Source organism: Callithrix jacchus, chromosome 2, assembly GCF_049354715.1.
Source record: "Callithrix jacchus isolate 240 chromosome 2, calJac240_pri, whole genome shotgun sequence".
NCBI lineage: Eukaryota > Metazoa > Chordata > Mammalia > Primates > Cebidae > Callithrix > Callithrix jacchus.
Window position 1 is genome coordinate 19,587,087 of NC_133503.1, and position 22,006 is coordinate 19,609,092.

Genomic DNA, 22,006 nt, shown 5'->3' on the forward strand with positions numbered 1-22,006 from the left:
ACAGATTTCCTTTCGTTTTATAAGATGGATGCAAAATGGGACTTTTCACCTGGTTCTTAATGGAGGGGCTTTTTGAGAAGTGGACACTGGTTTCCTACATGGCCTGCAGGACTGTGTTTTTCAGCTGTCAACAGAATCCCTCTGAAGGGAGCACCAATTTCCGCAACGTCTGTCCCGCAGGGAAGACGTGGCTACATCAGAGGCCAGCACGGCTGCAGGTCAGACTGAGCAGAGCTGTTGGGCAGTGTTGGTGGCTAGGGTTTAACGGAGCCTGTCGGTGGAAGTTGTTCTGGTTTTGCAATCCTTCTTTACTTCTTTGCCACCTTATGAAATCTGTGCAGTATGGTTTCAAGTAAATGGATTTCACTTTGAGGCCTCTTCTCAAATGATTTTTTTAGAAAGCCTATATAGTAAACAAAAATGTGATAAAAGTTACTTAATTGGTCATGACATAAAGTTTATCTGGGTAAGAAGCAACGGCGCACTTACTCTTCCACACTTCTGGAACATGTCAGCACCCTGGTTGTCCTGGGCTTTCTCTGCCAAGGCTGAGAAACCAGAGTTCTGGGAGCTTTGTTGCTCCTTTGTCTTCTATGTAAGTTGTGGTGACATCAGCCAGCTCACCTCACTTGCAGCACAGTCACTGTGCTATGGGCACCCGGTGGAGCGGGGAGCTGCGGTTGTGCACAGAGAGCCAGGTGTAGCATCCTCCCTGGACCTGAAATGGTTCCCCTGGAGCCTACCTGTGCCCAGCCCGGGGGCTCTGGGCCAGGTTTCTTAATAGTCTGTATTTTCTTTCCAATTCTGATCTCCTTTTTGCTGTTGGGAGATGAAACCCCCTCACTTGACTCAGAAAGCATCTGTTTTTTCCGATCCTTGGGACTTGCCATCTCCAAAGGCTGAGCTGCAGATCTGGGTATCCCTGTTGAATGAGACCATTTCAGGGCCTCCTTCCGCAGATTTTCTCATTATCTTTTTTTTTTTTTTTTTGAGGCGGAGTTTCCTCTCACCCAGCTGGAGTACAATGGCGTAATCTTGGCTCACTGCAACCTCCGCCTCTGGGTTCAAGCAATTTTCCAGCCTCAGCCTCCCAAGTAGCTGGGATTATAGGCACCTGCCACCATGCCCACACCTGCCTAATTTTGTGTTTTTAGTAGAGACAGGATTTCATCATGTGAAATCCTGAGGTGATCCAACCACCTCAGCCTCCCAAAGTGCTGGGATTATAGACATGAGCTGCTGCGCCTGGCCTTTTCTCATTATCTTGGCAGTGACCATGGGGTCTGTCATTTGGAATCCAACTTAAAAATATTATTAGCAAAACCCAAGGAATAAGTGCCTTCTAAAGGATGTAGCATGGTTGTTATTAGCAGCATTACTAATAGTGTTATTATTTTATTCATTCACAGTGCTGTGGTCTGAATGCTTGTGTCCATCCGGAAATTCCCATGTTGAAATCCTAACTCCCAAGGTGATGGTGTTAGGAGGTGGGGGCTTTGGGGAGTGATTAGGTCACAAGGGCAGAGCCCTCATGAATGTGATTAGTGTCCTTATAAAAGGGACCTTACTGAGCTTCTGTACCCCTTCTGCCATCTGAGGACACAGTGAGAAGTCACCATCTAGAAGCCAGAAAGTGGGCCCTCACCAGACACCACATCTACCAGGGCCTCCATCTTAGACTGTCCAGCCTCCGGAACTGTGAGAGAGAAATCTCTGCTGTTCAGGCCACTCATCTGTGAGGTTTTGTTATAGCAGCTCAGACTGATACGTGCAGCAAACCCTGAAAAACTCAGCTGTGTACCTCATAAGTGATCCTCTCCCCTCTTGGAGTTGACCCCTTTCTAATGTCAAACGATTTTCCTCTAAGAAGGCGATTGTTGACCGGGAGAAGGTACAATGCTAGAAGACGGTACAGAATTCAGTAATGCTTTTAAAGGAGTATCTGTACTGTATTAATCATAGAAATTTTTACTATGAATTTATTGCTAAGTAATATTTACAGAGAAAGTATTAAATTTTTGAATTGAGTTGAAAATAAGTAATACCCAGATGTGTGAAAATTGCTGCTTCTATTAAACTCTGTCAGTTGCTTGCAGTTTTAATTTACCTGCCACAATAAATTAAGCTGTTGTGTTTTAGCTTGATCTTTTCCTGTCAATAGGCTTTTTCTTTTTCTTTTTTTTTTTTTTTTTTTTTTGAGATGGAGTTTTGCTCTTGTTACCCAGGCTGGAGTGCAATGGTGCGATCTCGGCTCACCGCAACCTCCACCTCCTGGGTTCAGGCAATTCTCCTGCCTCAGCCTCCCAAGTAGCTGGGATTACAGGCACACGCCACCATGCCCAGCTAATTTTTTGTATTTTTAGTAGAGACGGGGTTTCACCATGTTGACCAGGATGGTCTCGATCTCTTGACCTGGTGATCCACCCACCTCGGCCTCCCAAAGTGAAAGGGAGGCCTTTTCATTTTTATTTTACCTGCTCCTCAGGAAGCAGGGCTACCCCAAAGGCAGTGTATCCAGAGTAGTCAGCTTTTTAATTTTGTCTTTGACATACGAAAAGGAGGTAGTTTTAAGAGAAATTTTCAGACCCATTGTACAACTAATTTTTTTTTTTCAAATAAAGTATGGGCCAATATTTATGTATTAACCTCAATGATAGGGTGGGATTTTCAGTGAAAAATACATTGAAATGTTTGGTATGTATATTTTTGATCAACTTTGGTACAAGGCAGATCTAATTAATATCTAATATAAAATGCTTGCTACTTCAGTGTTTTTCATCGGGGCCTGAGAAGTAGAAGGACTGTTGCCCTTACTTCGCGGATGAGGAGCCTGGGGTCCCTTAGTTCATCCTGCCTGTAACAGGGAGAACCTCCATTGTGTGCCGGCCCTAGGGACATGGGCGTGAACAGAGCAGAGTCCTGTCCTCGTGGGGCGTACACTCCTGGGGAGAGAATTGTACAGGAGATACTGAGTAGACCAAAGGTGGGTAGCCAGCCGGAAGTGGCCAAGGAAGTAAAGCAAGGACGGAGCGTGGGAAGGATGGGCCTGGGGTGCAGTTTGGGATAAGATGGCCAAGGGCAGCCCTCCCTGAGAAGCTGCCCTGCCCCAGTCCTGGCTGACCATTGAGGAAGTGAGCCGTGCAGCTATCTGGGGTAAAGAGTTTCAGTTGTCAGGAACCAGAAGTGCAGAGGCCCAAGGCAGAAGTGAGGAGGCTGGTTCTGTGCCTCTGAGGACTGTGTTTTGTGAATGAGATGGGAGCTTTGTAGGGTTTTGAACAAAGCGGGTGATAAGAGCTAACCTAGGCTTAGCAGGCTGACATGGCTGCTGGTTTCGAGAATAGACAAGTGTGGACATGAAGGAACCATTTAGAAGGCTTGCCATAATCCAGTGAGAGAGGGTGGTGGCCGGACCCAAGTGAGAACCATGGGAGCAGCAGGAAGTAGGCAAGTTCTAGCTATCTCTGGAAGGTGGGGCCACGGCATTGGCTGTCAGGCCAGGCCAGAGCTCAGGAGGGTGCACCTCCTCCCCTAGCTGCAGGCTGCTGCTGCACTTCAGCCTGTGGGGAGTGAGGTCCTCCTGTCCAGCCCAGGCCCCGCTCCATCCCATCTGAATTCAGGACCACAGCGTGGTCCAGGGTAACTCAGAGCACCTGGGCGCTCCCTTACTATAGCCAGTGGCCAGCCCACAGGGACAGACAGGCTCCAAGGCCACAGTCAGCTCAGCCCCCGCCCTTGCTGATCTGCAGAGGGTACAGAAGCAACTTTTCCAGGCAGCATGGGAGCAGCGCCCATGTAGGCCAGCTGTGGCTTAACCCAAGCGCAGGCCATAAGCACTGAAGGCACTGCTCAAGGTGGGTGTCAGCACTGCATGTGGTGGTCACTGTTTACAGGAGGGAGTGGGGTATGCGTGAGAAGGAAACATGTTCACAGATTCCCAGAATAGATACTGAAAATTGCAGAGACCAACTCTGTAATTGCAAATGAAGCATAAATTGGGATTTTCCTTTTAGTTATCTAAATAGTTACCCATCCAGTCCATAGAAGAGATGGGTGCCTAAAGAGCAGGACTTCATTAAGCAGCCTGAGTCCTGTGAAGAAAGCGCCAAAATGATCATAGAGCTGTTGGTACTTTTACCTAAGAATTCACTGTAGCTCCTCCACGGGGCATAGAGAGTTTATCATGAGCTCAGAGGCTGCTCTTCTGATTGTGTTTGTGCCTAAGACTGGCCCCTTAATTTGAAACGCGAGAGTGTCTTGTTTAGTGAGGCTGCCTGATGCTGATGTTTAATTTATTGCCCTGTCCAAGTGCATTTTTGGCGCTGTTTGTTATCATTGAGTTTATTTTCTGCAGTAGTAATTTACTACTTAAATTAACTTTCAGCTTTTTTCCAGTTGGTCTTATCACCAAGTTTGAACTTTCCTCCAGATAGTTTGAGGCATGGGATGAAAACAGTGAGCAGTCTGCTGTATTATCCTGGGTAGTTTTTTTGTTGTTTTCTGTCTTATACCTTGTTTTAATGCTCATTAATTCAAGGATATTTCTGTTTACATAGACAGTAATTAATAGTAAATCTCCCATCAAATTCAAGGCTCTTCTGATTTTGAAACTTCTAAGAACTCAGGCTAAATGTTTTAAATTGTTTTTTATACCTTCATATGAAAAGTTGTATTTGAAGTGTTGACTGAGCCTAGTTTTCTTGTTGGAAACAAGAGACTAGAAATTCAAATATGCTTGTGAAATTTAAGCATTTTTATTATAATGGGACTTAAAGGAAAATAAATATAAAAATCAGTATAAAAGCTTATTTGGGCCAGGTGCCTTATTTGGGCCCATGCCTGTAATCCCAGCACTTCGGGAGACTGAGGCATGCAGATCACCAGGTCAAGAGTTCAAGACTAGCCTGGCCAACATGGTGAAACCCTGTCTCTACTAAAAATACAAAAAAATTAGCAGGACATCGTGGCACGCACCTGTAATCCCAGCTACTAAGGATGCTGTGGCAGGTGAATTGCTTGAACCAGGGAGGTGGAGGTTGCAGTGAGCCGAGATCACGGCACTGCATTCCAGCCTGTGCAACAGAGCGAGACTCCATCTCAAAAAAAAAAAAAAAACTTAAGCTAAGTGTCTATTCAATTTCCATTTCTTCTCCAACCTTGGGTTGTCAGTATACATACACTAAATTTACCTGATTTTCAGTTGCTAGTTATCATGATTTCTCTTTGAATGGTTGTTTGAGGATATGACTGCTTAGATATTTTTGGAGAACAATTTTTGTGAAGCAAATAGATCAACTAAAAAGAAGTTTGGGAAAAATTAAGTTACTAAACAGAAATGTGTAAATTGGCACAACCTTTCTGGAAAACAGTTTAGTAACATTTATCAAAAACCTCAAAAATGTGTGTATACATTTTTTGACACAGCAGTTTTATAATTCAGCATCTAGGAATTTGTCACAAGAAAATAGCCATATATGTGAAAATAAGGATATATCAAGGAGTTCCTTGCATTGTTGTTTCTATTCTCCATACACTGGAAAGAATTCCGACATCCAGCCATAGGGGTTGCCTTAAGCTCAGCGTGTCCCACAGCTGGGACTACTATGCAGCCATTACAGATCTTGGAATCTTGAAATATTTAATGACATAGAAAAGTGTTTATGATACATTGCTAGAAAATTTTTTAAGTGTTATAAAATGTTCTGTAAAGAATAAGACAGATTACTACATGTTAATAAGTTATTTCTAGGTAGTAATATTTTTAAGGATTTAATTTCCTTTATGCATTTCTAAATTTTATCTATTTTCTGCACTAAAAAATACCCATTTTTATAATCAGAAAGAGACAAATTATTATTATTTTTTTTTTAAGACGGTCACACTCTATCCCCCAGGCTGGAGTGCTGCAGTGGTACCATCTCAGCTCACTACAACCTCTGCCTCCTGAGTTCAAGCAATTGTCTTCCCTCATTCTCCTGAGTAGCTGGGATTACAGGCGTGCACCACCACGCCTGGGTAATTTTTGTACTTTTAATAGAGATGGGGTTTCACCATGTTGGCCAGGTTGGTATCGAACTCCTTACCTCAGGTGATCCACCCGCCTTGGCCTCCCAAAGTGCTGTGATTACAGGTGTGAGCCACTGTGCCCGGCTGCACTTCAAATTTTCTAGTAGCCACATTAAAGAAAAAGAATGAAAGAAAATTGATTTTAATAATACATTTAATCCAGTATATCCCAAATATTACAGTTGCAACATGTAATCAATGTAAACAGAAGTTTCCATGTTTTTTCATGCTAAGTCTTTGAGATCCAATATGTATTTATAATACATCTCAATTCAGCTAGGCCATATGTCCACGGCTCATTAGCCCTCATGGCTGGGACATGGGCTGCTGAGATAGTGTAGATGAGTGAGGTGTTTTCAGTGTCTGGAGAGATTAGACCCAAGTTGTGTCTGAATTCACAAAATTTCTTCTAATGTAGCCAGGCTTAGCAGCATATCCCATACTTTGAGATTTGAATTACTATTTAAAAAAAAATCTTCTAGAGAATATCAGAAATGTTGGATTCTCAGAGGTCAGCTGAGCTCTGGCTCTAGTCTCCATGCCTGCTGTAAGCTGTGTGAGAGCAGGCAGCAGCCCAGACATCTTCTCCCTGCTGCCCATTTCTCCACTCCCTTATCTCTCCAGATGCTCTCATAGCATATAGAACAGAGCTGAAAAATCTCTAGTTTGAGCCTACGAGGTCAAGGCTGCAGTGAGCTTTGATTGCGCAACTGCACTCCAGCCTGGGGGATACAGTGTAACCCTGTCTCTATTAAAAAAAAAAAATCTCTAGCTTAAACTCGGTTAGGCTTGATAGCTGTGTGATTTTTTTAGCTTTCATTTCCTCATTTGTAAAATGGGCATAATACTATCCGTCGCAGAGTTACAAAGACTAAATGAGCGAATGGACGTGAGCACTTAACACAGCATCCTTCATGTGGCAGGCGCTTAGTCCCATGAACAATTCATATTGTTATGACTTCTCTGAAGCAGGCTTTTGGTTGATAGACTGCCATGAATTTTATGCATGTCTACCTCTGCTCATTTATTTGGCACCTTGGTCAGTATTTAAAGGCTTTGTGGAAAGGCTCTGAGCCTTTATTTACCACAGGGTGCAGAGGCCCCAGCTGGATCAGGTTGGATCAGGAGGAGGATTCTAAAGAACACTGCATGGGGGTGCCACAGCCACCACGCACTGCGCACATCATGTTTGATCATCAAAAGTCAGTCTTTCTAAAATGAACATTAGCTGTGTATGCTCTTCAATGTCTTTATTTATTTCTTTATTTATTTTAATAGAGACAGGGTCTCCCTAAGTTTCCCAGGCCGGTCTCCAACTCCTGGGCTCAAGGGATCCTCCTGCCTGAGCCTCCCAAAGTGCTAGGATTACAGGCGTGAGCCACCACGTGCAGCCCTCCTCCATGTGTTTCTTTAGTGGTGGAAAATGTTGAGTGGTAGCTCTGTGGTTCCCAGACGTCACCGTGCAATCCAAGATGGCCCCAACAAATGGGCCAAGAATATGTTTAATCAAAACCAACTTAATGCCACTGCCCCCAAAGGACAAAGATTTCACCATTTTTTTTACACCTCCTCACACAGCTTCTTTGCAGTCTGTTATCAGTTCTTCATAAAACTCAACTTGTTACTGTTTGGACTTTTGACACTCAGCCCAGTCCTATTGGCTTTGAAGTGGTGGGACACGGGAAAGCCAGCCTTGTAGCAGGCTCATCTACACGGGTCTGGCCCAATGGCACTCAGACCATAGCCCACTGGAACCAAACCCAGTGTACGTACGTGTATATGGCTGTCTTTCCATATATATGGACATCAATTTTACCTAAAACAAATTCTGTGGAACACTTACCTTTATTATTTGCAGTCTATTTAGTTATTTACCAGTATATTATTTTCCTTTTTAAAATGCTTCCTAAATTATTTCACAGTGCAGATCCCGACTTGAGTTTCGAAAACACTGAATTAGCACATGAAGCTATTACCTGTTTGTGGTGTGTGCAGGCTTCTTCCCCTTAGAATTATATTTAGTGTTTGTTCTCAAGTTTCGCTAATATTTTCTGTACTTAACAGGATGATTTTGTTTCCCCTTGTACTGGTGCTTGTCATGTAGTGAATTTTTTTTTTTTTTTTTTTGAGACGGAGTCTTGCTCTGTCGCTAAGCTGGAGCACAGTGGCGCAGTCTCGGCTCACTGCAATCTCTGCCTCCCGGATTCAAGCGATTCTTCCACATCAGCCTCCCAAGTAGCTGGGACTACAAGCGTGTGCCAAACGGCCGGCTAATTTTTGTATTTTTAGTAAAGACAGGGTTTCACCATGTTGGCCAGGGTGGTCTTGATCTCTTGACCTCGTGATCCACCTGCCTCGACCTCCCAAAGTGCTGGGATTACAGGTGTGAGCCACCGCGCCTGGCTGTGAAATTTTTAGTGAAAGAAGATTCTGAGGTTTATCCTGACCCTCGGAAGAACAGGAGAGGAAGAAGGTCTGTCCATGGCCATGGCTCCAGGGGAGGCAGTGTTCGGGGTGGGGGTGGCGGGGGTGATTTCAGAAGTTTCCAGCCTGCTGGCACTTGAGTTTCGAAACGGACTGGGGATTCACTTTCCAGTTCAGGAGATCTGGGGAAATCTGGATTAGTTTGGAGTTCCTTTTTTTTTTTTTTAATTGACTTTCAGGAAAACCTTTTCAAGCCAGCTGAAAAAAGCTAACGATGATAGTTTTCTTCTCCTGTGCCCTTCCCAGAGTTTTCTCTACAGTTCCATCTCTTCTTGAAAAGTTTAGCTTGGATTTCCCACTGTCCCATTGAAATTAAATTGGTAGAAAACCTACCTAAATGTCACCCCTTCCAAGCCATTCCCTCCTGTGGACCTGACTCGGGGTGGGGGGGGAATGGTTGGTATTGTGCTTACATAACAGGGCCCTCACTGCTCTCCCAGCTCTGCAGGTTTGGTGAATTCCTGGTTTGGGATCTCACCATCTTTTGTTGAGAGCACTTGGGGACTCCTGATCACTCTCCTGCTTTAGCTGCTCCTTCCCTGCCGCCCATCCCACCCACCCCGGGGACCTGCAGGGCAGGTAGCCTTTCACCTTGCCATTCTCCTTTTCCAAAGCCTTTGACTGTCCTGTTTCTTACGGTGTAAATTCCAGATTTCTTTTTTTTCCTTTTCTTTTTTTGAGATGGAGTTTCGCTCTTGTTACCCAGGCTGGAGTGCAATGGTGTGATCTTGGCTCACCGCAACCTCCACTCCTGAGTTCAAGCAATTCTCCTGCCTTAGTCTCCTGAGTGGCCGGGACTACAGGCATGCACCACCATGCCCAGCTAACTTTTGTATTTTTTTTAGTAGAGATGGGGTTTTACCATGTTGACCAAGCTGGTCTCGATCTCTTGACCTCGTGATCCACCCACCTCGGCCTCCCAAAGTGCTGGGATTATAGGCGTGAGCCACCGCTCCTGGTCCTAAATTCTAGATTTCTTAGCTCTCCACAGCCTGTGAGTGAGGCCTCACCAGCAGTGGTGATTCTGGCTGTCTTGTGACGGTCCTCTCCTTCCAGTTATGGGGCTGGCCTCTGGCCTCTGCATCTGAGGCTGTCACTTATCTGCTTGGACCCTATCATGCTGCTGCGCTTGTTTCGAAAGTTCTCCCAGAGCAGGAGCCAAGTTTACCACCTTTTGGGTTTTTCTGCATTTGTTACCCAGCACTTTTCTTTGCGTGAGGTGAGCCCTCAGTATAGTCACTGGTAGAGCAAAGAGTAGGCTTTCTTAGAGAAGTAATGCGCCTGACCCGGTACAACAGTGCACTTGTTCCAAAAGGCAAACCTGCAGGGTTACGGTGGGGCCAGGGCCGTGCTGTGAAATAGCAGAGGCTCTATGACTACTTCCACGGCTTCCTGCTTCCCTTCTTCAGTTTCTCTCTGACCTTTACATTAAAAGGTATCCTGCACATCAGTTTTCTAGAGGAACTAAGAGGCGCTGTCTTTGCTCGCTGGATTCATCAACGTAAAGAAATGCATCCTGTTTACACTTCTGGCAGCGTTTCTTTTATTTGGATGGCGGCCAAAGGCAAACAACTCAGCCGAGTGGGTTTTTAAAAAACAGAGCTTTCCAAGTCTACATGCTGTTGCCTGAGTGAACATCCAAAACCTTCCATTTGTCTTAATGTAACTGTTTCATCTTGTAGAAAAGGCTCATATTATCTTACAGCATTTTGCGTCTATCCTAGCTTTGATATTTATTATGAGAAGATTTCACTAAGGAATGACTAATCTTAGAAGATTTAGTTTGATTAGGGGCTAAACTAACATAATCTATTTTGAAATGAGATAACAGGATTTGCAGTTTTTGGTCTTCATCCAGCAAAAAAAAAAAAGACCACCCCCCCCCAAGAAATCTGCATCCCCAGCACATAGGGAATCTATTCTTTGACTAGAAGTTTAAATTGCTGGATTTATAAGTTGTCTTAAAAATGTGCTCTCTGAACAGTTTGAAGTGTGACATTGTATTGAGATGAAGTCATCCAACTGCTTGAGACTTGAACTGTTTATGTTTGGGGAACCCAGTAAAATGTATGGTTGTTCAAACAAGTAATACTTCAGTAACATCATTACTGAAAGGATTTTTCTCTTAGCCATTAAAGAGACTTAAGTAAGTTGTCTTTGTTCTTGTTTTTTTTTTTAAGTGTATGTGAGTCTTAGGATTTTCTTGGCTTTTGTGTTTTAGAAAATTGGTCTTTTATTAGAAAAGGATAGGCGTACAAGGTTTATTACTACAATATGCCTCCTATGCTAGTATTTTACTTGTAAGACTTTAGCAACTCTATATACTGATGGCAAAATGTGTAACTATCAGTTCTATGGAAGTACGGTAAATACGTTGTTGCTATAGGCTTTAAACTCCACAGAGAGCTTACATCTCTAAAAAGGAAAAAAGGGGGACTCAGAATTTAAGCAGATGTCCCCAAGTAGAAAACTTCCCTGGAACTCAGATTTGGATTTTCAGAACAAAGCTGGTGGAGAGCAGTTTTTGACTAGAATGAATGTAAAAGGGCAAAAGAGAGACATCTTTTTTTCAGATGAAGGGAAAAAGATCTAGAAAATGACTTTAAACTCTTGTTAACTCTTGTAATTTAAAGCTCATCAGCAGTTTAGCCACCTTTCTTGGGTTTTGAAAAGGAGAAATAAGGAGTCTTTTCTTGTGGTTGGGTGCAGCAGTTCATTTGGACCAGCTCCAGCCTGCTTGGGCAGATTGTGCGGTGGGAATACAGACTACTGTTTCGTGGGCTGGTTTTGCCTGTGTGTGTTTGTAAGCCAAGTCTATCTATGCTCACCCTGATAGTTGGGGAAGGCTTGGTTTGCGTAGTGCTGCAGTAAATGACCTTTGACCTTCCAAGTCTCCCTTGGCCCCTGGACTTTGTCTTTGACATATAAAAATGAAACTTCCTAGGAGTTATTGATTTGATTTAACTTCTGAGTAAGGTTGTACTCCTTGCGAAGCTAAACTTTTAATTTGTAAAAGGAGCCCCTGAAAAGGTACCTGGCGAGTCAGACCCAATTTCTGTATTTGAGTTGGATGAGCAGGGCCTTCCCGGATAGCAGGAGGGTTGGTGACCCAGTTGGGAGGGTAGTGGAGGCTGAAACCCATCCAAACCACCGTTGCCAGGCTTAGCTGCGTCCGCCTAGATGGAGGAGAGCCTTTTTTCTGATTTTACAAAGGCACTGAGATCCTTTGCCTGAGACCTTGTAGAAAGCACCTGGGGTGAGAGCCCTTAGGGGTTCCTGATGGCACTCCTGCTTTAGCCACTCCTTCCCTGCGAAATCCCTGTGCTGCCTTCCCTGTGCTGAGAAAGTTTTTGTTGTGCATAGTAGGGAAAAGAGCAATTGCCTTTGTTTCCTTGGGTTCTTGAACCTTTTTGGTTTTGTCCTTTTGGAAAGGCAAGAGTTTGGTGTGGTATAGTCAAAGTAAGTGGGGAGGTGAGGAAGACTCATGAGGAATCAAAGTGGGAGAAAGGAAAGTGGAGAGATTATTTAAGTCACATTTTCCCTCTAAGGAAAATAAACACTAGAAGATTCTAGTCCACAGTTGACACTTGGTCAGATGAACTCACACTTCTGAAAGTTCAGTTTGAGACCATCTCCAGTTAGGATTTTAGCAAGCCTCACCTTTTCCTACTCATCTCTTTCCTTTGGCCTCTGCTAACCTTCCCTCCCCATATCACATAGTTGGAACTTTGCCGTGGTTGCTAATTAACTTAAACTTTTTATTTTAAATAAGTATAGGTTCACAGGAGCTTGCAAAGATAGTGCAGAGAGATATGCAGTTTTTCCCAAAGTTAGGATACACATAATTTCAGTATGATATTGAAATTAGGAAATGGACTTTGGAACTGTGTGTTTGTGGTTCTGCACCTTTTCATCACCTATGTAGATTTCTGTAACCACCACCACAGTTGAGACCACAAAGATCTCTTTCTAGATGCTGCCCCTTTGTAGTCACTTCTCCCCGTCTTTCCCATTACTAACCCCTGGCAACTGTGAATCTGTTGTCCATCTTTTGTCAGTTCCCTGGCAACTGTGAATCTCTATAATTTTGTCACTTCAAGAACGTTATATAAACAGAATCACATAGTGCATGATCTTTTGAGATTGACTTTTTGTTTAACATAATGTCCTAGAGCTTCATGCGGGTTGCTGCATTTCAGCAGTGAATTCCTTTTTATTGCTGAATGATAGTCCATGGTATGGTGTATCACAGTTTGTTTCCAGTTTGGAGCTATGATGAATAGAGCTGCTTTGAAGATTACAGGCTTTTGTGTGGACTCAGCTTTTATATTTCTGAGATAAATACCCCAGAGTACATCTGCTAGGCTGTATGGGAGTTGCATTTTTAGTAACTAACTCAACAAACCAGGCACAGTGGCTCATGCCTGTAATCCCAAAACTATTTACAAACTACAATAGTTTGTAAATTACAAACTATTGTAATTTGTAATAGTTAACTACAGTCCATATACAGTTGGGTATAAATCCACCCAACTGTTTTCTAGTTTGTACCATTTGACATTCCCACCAGCAGTGTATTGGTGGTGTCGCTGTTTTTTGTTTTGTTTTTAAGCTGTTTTAATAGGTGTAGAGCAATATCTTACTGAAGTCTCAATCTGCTTTTTCCTGATGTCTGGTGATCTTGAACATCTTTTCACTTGGGTATTTGCTGTTTGTATATGTTCTCAGTAAAATATCTCATCATGTCTTTTGCCCATTTCCTTTTTAAATTTCTCTTTTTTTCTCTTTATTCATTTCATTCCATGACCTGCTGAATTTTGCCCATTTTCTAACTGGATTGTTTGTTTTTTAAGCTATTGAGTATGTATTTATATATGTATGTCAGGATCTTGCTCTGTCACCCAGACTGGAGTGCAGTGACACAATCATAGCTGACTGTAACCTCAAACTCTTGGGCTCCAGTGATCTTCCTGTCTCAGCCTCCTGTGTAGCTGGAACTGTGTAGCTGGAACAGGCATGCACCACCATGCCTGGCTAATTTTTTTATTTTTTATTAGAGATGAGGTCTCACTATGTTGCCCAGGATGGTCTCGAGCTTCCGGCCCCAAGTGATCCTCTCCCCTTAGCCTCCCAAAGTGTTAGGATTACAGGTGTGAGCCACTGCACCTGGCCTAACTGTTGAGTTTTGAATGTTCTTTATATATTCTAAATGAGTCTTTTGTCAGATATGGCAAATGTGAGGTTGGCAAGTATTTTCTCCCAGTTTATAGCTTCCTTTCAGCCTCTTAAGAGGGTCTTTGGCAGAGCAAAAGATTTTAGTTTTGATAAAGTTCAGTTTATTGATATTTTTCTCTTATGAATCATGCATTTGGAGTCACGTCTGAGAACTTTGACCACACCCTACATCCTGAACATATTCTCCTATGTTATAGCTTTACATTTTGATTTGATTTTGTATAAGCTGTGAGGTTTAGGTCAAGGTTCTTTTTTCTTTCTTATTTATTTTTTTTCCTGATTTTCTTTGCCTATGGAAGTTCAGTTCCTCCAATAGTATTTGTTGAAGAGCAGTTTTCCTCTTAATTGCTTTTGCAGCTTTACAGAAGTCAGCTAACTATATCAGGGGCTATCCCTGGGTTCTCTGTTATGTTCCATTGATCTGTGTGTCTGTCACCTCACCAGTACCACCCCAGTCTTGATTATCATAGCGATATAGTAAGTCTTAACATTAGATAGACTGATTGTTCCCACTTTTCTTTTTCCGACTGGCTTTGGCTAATTCAGTGCTTTTTCATATAAATTTTGGAATAAACATATTTATATCTATAAAAGATCTGGCTGGGATTTTATGGAAATTGTGCTAACCCTGTTTGTCAATGTAAGGATATTGCTACTGTGTTGAATCTTCCAATTCGTGACCATGGTATATCTATTAGATTTTTAAAATTTCTTTCATCAACATTTTGTGTTTTTCAGCACACAGTCCTATACATATTTTGTTAGATTTATACCTATTTCATTTTTTTAGTGATTGTTAATGATATTGCATTTTTATTTCACTTTCCACATGTTCATTGTTGACGTATAGGAAGACAATTGAATTTTGAGTGTTGACTTTATATTCTATAACCATGCTGGATCCATTTGTTTATTCTAGGAGGTTTTTTTGGTAGATTACTTTGGGATTTTCTACATAGATCATCTTTTTATCCGCAAATAGGTGTAGTTGCGCATTTTCCTTTTTTTTTTCTGTCTGATCTGTAATATCTTTTTATTCCCCCCCTACTTTTCCTAAGCTGTATGATCTTTTATTTCATTTTCCTACCTTATCACACTGGCTAGAACTTCCAGTACCATGTTAGAGTGGCGGAAGTAGGCATCTTTGTCTTTTCCTAGTGTTGGAGAGAAAGCATTCAGTCTTTCACCATTAATTATGAGATTAGCTGTATGACTTTTGTCAGTGTTCTTTATCAAGTTGAAGAATTTCTCTATTCCTAGTTTGCTGAGGTTTTTTTTTTTTAACTCATGAGTAGGTGGTATTTTTTAATCCACATATTTGTCTTTCTAGCCAGACTGAGTTTCTGGGTATCAGATACTGCTTCTTAAAGTTTGTTTCCCCCACAGTGCCTGGTCCAGTGTTTTGCCATAAATAAACATTGGACAGATATTTGTGAATTGGTAGAATTAGGCACGGTCTCCAGTGGCAGACAGACGAAGTCCTGAGGCAGAAATTTTGATAACAACTCTAACCAGACCGTCCTGGTCAGCTGGGTCTGGAGGGGAGAGGTTTAACTACTCTTTGGTCATCATTGCACCGATTCAGTGGTTCAAGGCAGAAGCGGAAGCTACAGGCACCAAATTGATGCTGCAGCAGAGAGTTGATGGAGGCAGAATGGATTCATCTACTCTGCCCTTAGAAATGAAGCTTTTTAGGATGAGTGCCAACTAAAAGTTAGAAATGAAGCTTTTTAGGATAAGTGAGTTGTGTACTTTAAATCGATGAGTTCTATGATACATGGATTATAGTACAGTAAAACTGTTACTTTAAAGGAAAAAAAAAAAAGGCTGCATGCAGTGTCTTACACCTGTAATTCCTAGTGCTTTGGAAGGCTAAGGCCAGAGGATCACTTGAGTCCAGGAGTTTGAGACCAGCCTGGGCAACACAGTGAGACCCTGACTCTACACAAATTTAAAAACTAGCCGGGCATAGTGAGGCATGCCTGTGGTCCCAGCTCCTTGAGAGGCTGAGATGCAAGGATCACTTGAGCCCAGGAGGTCCAGATTGCAGTGAGCCATGTTCATGCCACTGTACTCCAGCATGGGTGACAGAGCAAGACCCTGTCTCCAAAAAAAAGAAAAACATAGGTAAGTGCCTTGTGGGCAGTTGACCCTGGTGCTCTCTGTATTGGAGGACAGGGTGCTGCTCTCAGCTGGCCTGAGTTCCCCAGATTGCTGTGAGACGAGAAGCCTTTTCCAGATGGACAGACATGCCTTTTCTTTGGTCGCCTTCTCGGGATCCTTGACCACTCTGCACACACCCCAGTGTGGACCATGCAAGGAAGTATGCAGCGTGCCCCTCAGAAGAATGCAGAAGTTCTCATAGACACTGCCTCGCTGATTTCAAAGCTTTAGTCTAAGAATGGTAAAATAGACATCCTGACTGCTCGTGGGGGCTGTTTTAGCTGAGACAGTATTTTCCAAAGGCTGGCTGCATTCCCTCATACTATTTTAGTTTAGGTTATTTCTTCATCCCCTTGACCCTGTAGGTGAGGTAAGAAAGGGAAGAAAAATATTAACTTTATTTTTAACAATGAGGAAATGAGCAAAAGAATGAAAAGTGGTTTCTCATCATCACAAACAATGGTGGTGTTAAAACTAGAACATGATCCTCTGGCTCCCGTTTCAGCGGGTGGGCTACTTGCCTTGTCATATTTTAGTCTTTTCCTGTCTCGTGACTGCCGACTGCCTGGATTTGTATGTTTTCCCACCCGTTTAAAACTGGAAGAAGGCTGGGCGCAGTGGCACACGCCTGTAATCCCAGCACTTTAGGAGGCCGAAGCTGGCAGATCATGAGGTCAAGAGATCGAGAACATCCTGGCCAACATGGTGAAACCTCGTCTCTACTAAATAGCTTGGTGTGGTGGCGCGTGCCTGTAGTCCCAGCTACTCGGAAAGCTGAGGCAGGAGAATTGCTTGAACCCGGGAGGTGGAGGTTGTAGTGAGCCGAGGTCACGCCACTGCACTCCAGCCTGGTGCCTGGTGATGGAGTGAGACTCTTGTCTCAAAAAAAAAAAAAAAAAAAAAAAGCTGGAAGAAGCAGTTGTATCTTCTGGAATAGAGGAGCTGCCAGATTTTGGTGATGATGGCAGTGTAGCATGGGTAGGACTCAAAGCAGTACAGTAATCCCCCTCATCCTCAGCAGCCGCCAACTGAAAATACGTGAGGACAGTAGTACCACATTTGAGAGAGAAGGAGAGGCCACATTTACATAATTTTCATGACAGTATATTGTTATAATTGTTGTATTTTATTTTTAGCTATTGTTAATCTATTACTGTGCCTAATTTATAAATTAGACTTTAAAAACAATACAGATAGGTTTGGTACCATTCAAGGTTTTGACATCCACTGAGGGTCTTGGAACCTATGCCCCAGATAAAGGGTTGTTGTTAAAGTGTTGGTTTTTTTGGGGTGAGGCTGAGGCAGGTGGATCAGCTGAGGTCAGGAGTTCGAGACCAGCCTGAACCACATGGTGAAACCCCATCTGTACTAAAAATACAAAACTTAGCTGTGCATGGTGGTAGGTGCTTGTAATCTCAGCTAAAAAGACAAAAATTAGCCAGGCATGGTGCCAGGTACCTATAATCCCCACTACTTGGGAGGCTGAGGCAGGAGAATCACTTAAACCCAGGAGGCAGAGGTTGTGGTGAGTCAAGATGACGCCATTACACTCCAGCCTGGGTGACAAGAGTGAAACTCCATCTCAAAAAAAAAAAAGTTGGTTTTCTACTGATATACTTCATTGTCCAGTGAAATTTTCTGAATTTGTTGCCACCACCTCCTCCCTTAATTGTCTCTTTTCCAGTAACTTTGCAAATGAGTGATAGTAAAAGGCAGACTTCTTTCTATGGTGCTTATGTACATCTGTTTTCTTTTTTTTCTTTCTGTTTTTTTTTTTGTTTTTGTTTTTTTTTTGAGACAGGGTCTTGCTCTGTTGCCCAAGCTAGAATATAGAGCTGCAAAGGCCAGACATGGTGGCTCATGCCTGTCATTCCAACACTTTGGGAGGCTGAGGCAGGCAGATCACCTGAGGTCAGGAGTTTGAGACCAGCCTGACCAACAAGGAGAAACCCCATCTCTACTAAAAGTACAAAATTAGCCAGGTGTGGTGGTTCATGCCTGTAATTCCAGCTATTCAGGAGGCTCAGACAGGAGAATTGCTTAAACCTGGGTAGTGGAGTTGGTAGTGGAGCCAAGATCTCGCCATTGTACTCCAGCCTGGGCAATAAGAATGAAACTCTGTCTCAAAATGTGTGAGTGTGTGTGTGTGTGTGTGTGTGTGTGTGTGTGTGTATAGAGAGAGAGAGAGCTGCACTCATAGATGACTGTAGCGTTGACCACCTGGGCTCAAGCAATCCTCCGCACTCAGCCTTCCCACACAGCCTCCCGAGTAGCTGGGACTACAGGTAAGCCACAACCACGTCCAGCTAAGTTTTTAATTTAATTTTTTTTTTTCATAGAGGCAGGGTCTTGCTCTGTTGCCCAGGCTGGTCTCAAATTCCTATGCTCAATCAGTCCTCCCTCCTTGGCCTCCCAAAGTGTTGGGATCACAGTGTGAGCCACTGCCTTCAGCCATGTTATCTGTCTTGGTGATGCTATGTTCCTAGGAGTTAAGGCATTTCACAACAAAACAGACAAACCAAGAGACAAACTCTGGCTGCACATTGGCTAGCTTGTGAGTTATTGATGCCCATTTTGAGGTTTTCTGCTGTGGTTTAGTATTTGGAACACAATTAAATCCTCTTTTATTTTCTAGGGCTCCAGGGTTCTTGTCGATGCACGAGATAAACTTGGCATTCCTTGGCAGTATTCTGAAAATGAGAAGCATGGGATGTTCCTGATGGCCTTCGAGAACAAGGCGGGGCTGCCCGTGGAGCCTGCCACCTTCCAGCTGTATGTCCCAGCCTTGAGCGCGCTCTGGAGGGATTCTGGCATCAGGGAGGCTTTCAGCCGGAGGAGCGAGTTTCAGCTGGTGAGTGAGTGAGCTCTCTTTCTGGACAGCTGATGGTGTGTTTTTACACGACTATTTTGGACCTTTAGTTGAATTTCCTTAAAAATCGTGGAGCAGTCCAAGCAGGCGCTAAATCACCATAAGTTGTAATGATCAATAACCAAAACACAGGATGGAGGCAGATGCTATGTAAAAGGCTCAAGAGGGAGCAAGAGCCACTTGGGCAAGATCAGTAGCTTTCTTCTGAGAATATCAAGGGTTCTTAGAAAAGTCAGGACTGGTGCAACCCACGGAATTTGAGTTTTTTAGAGAGCTTTGTTCATGGTAGGAAATAACACCCCCTCACTACAGCTTCCCAGCTTTGGACCTGTGGATATGGGCAAATCACAAATGTTTTCAGAACAGCACCTCGGAAGCAAATCTGACCCTGCCCAGTTGTTCCCTTCAGATTTCTTCCCCTTTTTTTAAGGGTTAAAAACTTCACAAAGGCCCATTATTTAGACTCATTTAGGGTCTGAAACTGTAGCCAGAAAATTTGGGGGGTTTTGCCTATTTGCCTTTTGTGTTTTTCCTACCTTTCAACATTAACCATAAAATAAAATGTACAGTGTTTCCTATAACCAGCATAGATGTGCACAGCTGAAATTAACATATACCCAGGGTATCTGGAAATGCCTCTGACTCTCACAGCCCTTTGCCCTCTGAGCACCCAGAGTCAAGTTGAAGTCATTAATTCTTTGCCCTTCTTAAGATTTTGCCATAACCATTATTTGTAAACATGACAGTCTTGAGTTTTACTGATTCTTAAACTATAAAAATTGTTTCTTACTATATATATGCTTCTGTGACACCTTTTTCACTCAATATGTTGGAGTTTCTTCAGCCGATGCACATAGCTGTGGTTCTTTCCTTTTCACTGCCCTCTGATGCTCCATTGTGGAAAGATACTGGGATCCATTCCTTCTTTCATTGAGGTACCTTTGAATTGTTTTTCATATTTTGCTATTGAAAACATCTTTTTTTTTTTTTTAGAGATGGAGTCTCCCTCTGTCGTCCAGGCTGGAGTGCAGTGGTGCCATCTCAGCTCACTGCAACCTCCACCTGCGGATTCAAGTGATTCTCCCACCTCAGCCTCCTGAGTAGGTCAGACTACAGGCACCTGCCACCACACTGGCTAACATTTTTTTTAGTACAGATGGGGTTTCACCATGTTGGCCAGGCTGGTCTTGAACTCCTGGCCTCAAGTGATCCACCCGCCTCAGCCTTCTAAAGTGCTGGGATTACAGGCGTGAGCACCATGCCGTGCCCTATTCATATCTTTTACCCATCTTCATTCTGTAGAGTAATTTTTATTTTTCCTCATTCGTCTGAGAGGTGCTACATAGTCTGTTAATAGTCCTCTCAGTTCAGTTTCCTTATATTCTTCCCCTAATTCCTCCTAATGTTAACATGCAGGGTGTGGGTGCTGGAAGGGACCTCCCAATTTAGGAAGTCAAGCCCTTGTATTGTCACCACATGGAAATAAGCCCACACTGGTTATGGTTTGCCTCAGGCCACATCTTGATAATCACGGTGAGAAATTTGGGCCTGAAAGTCGTCTGCTTGTTTCTCCCTTTGTTCACTCATTCACTCATTCATTCATTCTGCATTCATGGAGCACCTACTGTGTGAGACACTGTGCTACATGCTGGGATATAGCTGTGAAGAAGATCAATAATGAGCCTGTGCCCAGAGTGCGAGCTTTTAATCTAGACGTGAGCTTCATGTATGATTAGGGTAACATGGCCACAGGTAGGTCAGTAGTCATCTCTTTGTTTTGATCTTAAGCTTCAGACCATGAAACTTTGAAGATACAAAAAATATACAGTTGAAGTCATTAATGCATTTGTAAAGTCTGATAACCAAATGCAAAGATGATGATAAATTCTCGTTTATTGAGTAGTGAGTACATGACTGTTATCACTATACTTTATACGTTTGTGCTGCTTTTTATTCAGAAGAAAAATGGAGCATTTTATTAAAATAGCTAGATAGTAGGACCCTAATAGTCATTTTTGTCAAAATACACAATTACAGCAAAATTTAAAGAACACACTCACTAAGTTCACTGTTAACCAGGGCTCCCCTCCCTCACTCCTTCAGTAGAGCCTTGTTTCTCTTGGAATTTTTTCCTGAGTGTCAAAAGCTTTTCTTTGACTTGGAAGAAAAGTGAAAGATGTGGTTGTGGTAGAAAGGAAATTTTAATCTCCTAAAGAGCAGGGATATAAGAAACAATTGGGAAATACATGTCAGTATCTCAGTGTGAAATTGAGGTTTACACCTTTTCCCCATAAACTCACAGAGTCTGAGAAGGCAGATTCTCGTTCATTTAGAACTTGGATAGAAATTGAGGATTTTCCAAAGAAGGAAACAGAAACATGAGGGGCCTTGTTTTTTGCTTTTTTTCTTTCCCTGCTGACACCCATGACAGTCTCCTATGAAGAGCTGTAGCTGCTTTGAGAATTGCTGTCGGCCAGGTACTAGGCATCTCCCTGTCCCCTCTGCTGTCTTGTTTTTTCTTGCCATTCCAGTCAGAGACAGAAACAAAAAGCGGAGGAAAAGGCTGTGTTTGGTGATTACCTTGTGACAGCCCTTTCTCCTCTGAGAGGAGCAGGGTGGGCCATGGTTGGGGGCAGGCGGGGGTGGAAATCTTCCCTTTCCAAAGAGGAGGCAGCCTGGCCTTCTTTTCCACTGGCCTCTTGCCATGCATGGCCACTGCTGTCCACTGCTGGTCACAGGCAACAGACACCCCATGGCCATCACTTCTGAGGCTTCAAAGGAAAGGAAGATGACCTTGACACGTTAGACCTTATCTTCCAAAACTCAGTTAAGTAAGATGTGGTAGGATGCTCAACAGAAAGGCTTTGGCCATTAGTATAACTAATATCAATATTGTCTTCTTGTCTGTCCTCCTTTTTAATAAAATACAATTTAGCATTTTTAAATATAGCTTGCACATTAATGTGCTTATAATATAGTATGTGGATGGTATTGCCGTGAGTTATCAGCTTTCAAGTATACCTTTTATTTCTTTTTTTTTTTAGAGGCTGTCTTGCTCTGTCCTCCAGGTTGGAGTGCAATAGTGTGGCCATAGCTCACTGCAGCCTCGAACTCCTGGGCTCAAGTGAACCACCCACCTCAGCCTCCTGAGTAGCTGGGACAGGCATGCGCCACCACACCTGGCTAATTTTT

At 43.1% G+C, this 22,006-nt stretch overlaps 1 protein-coding gene and 1 long non-coding RNA gene across 2 annotated transcripts in view; one reads left to right on the plus strand and one right to left on the minus strand.

Moving 5' to 3' along the window:
- GNA12 (G protein subunit alpha 12) overlaps nucleotides 1–22,006 on the plus strand; it is a 119,264-nt gene that overhangs the window by 32,718 nt on the left and 64,540 nt on the right. The window contains exon 2 of the mRNA XM_002744096.7: nucleotides 18,581–18,796. Coding sequence (XP_002744142.1) covers nucleotides 18,581–18,796 — 216 coding nt within the window. The remainder of the gene's footprint in view (nucleotides 1–18,580; nucleotides 18,797–22,006) is intronic.
- Nucleotides 5,976–22,006, minus strand: part of LOC144580639 (uncharacterized) — a 46,490-nt gene continuing 30,459 nt past the window's right edge. The window contains exon 2 of the long non-coding RNA XR_013530564.1: nucleotides 5,976–16,304. This is a non-coding gene — a long non-coding RNA (uncharacterized LOC144580639). The remainder of the gene's footprint in view (nucleotides 16,305–22,006) is intronic.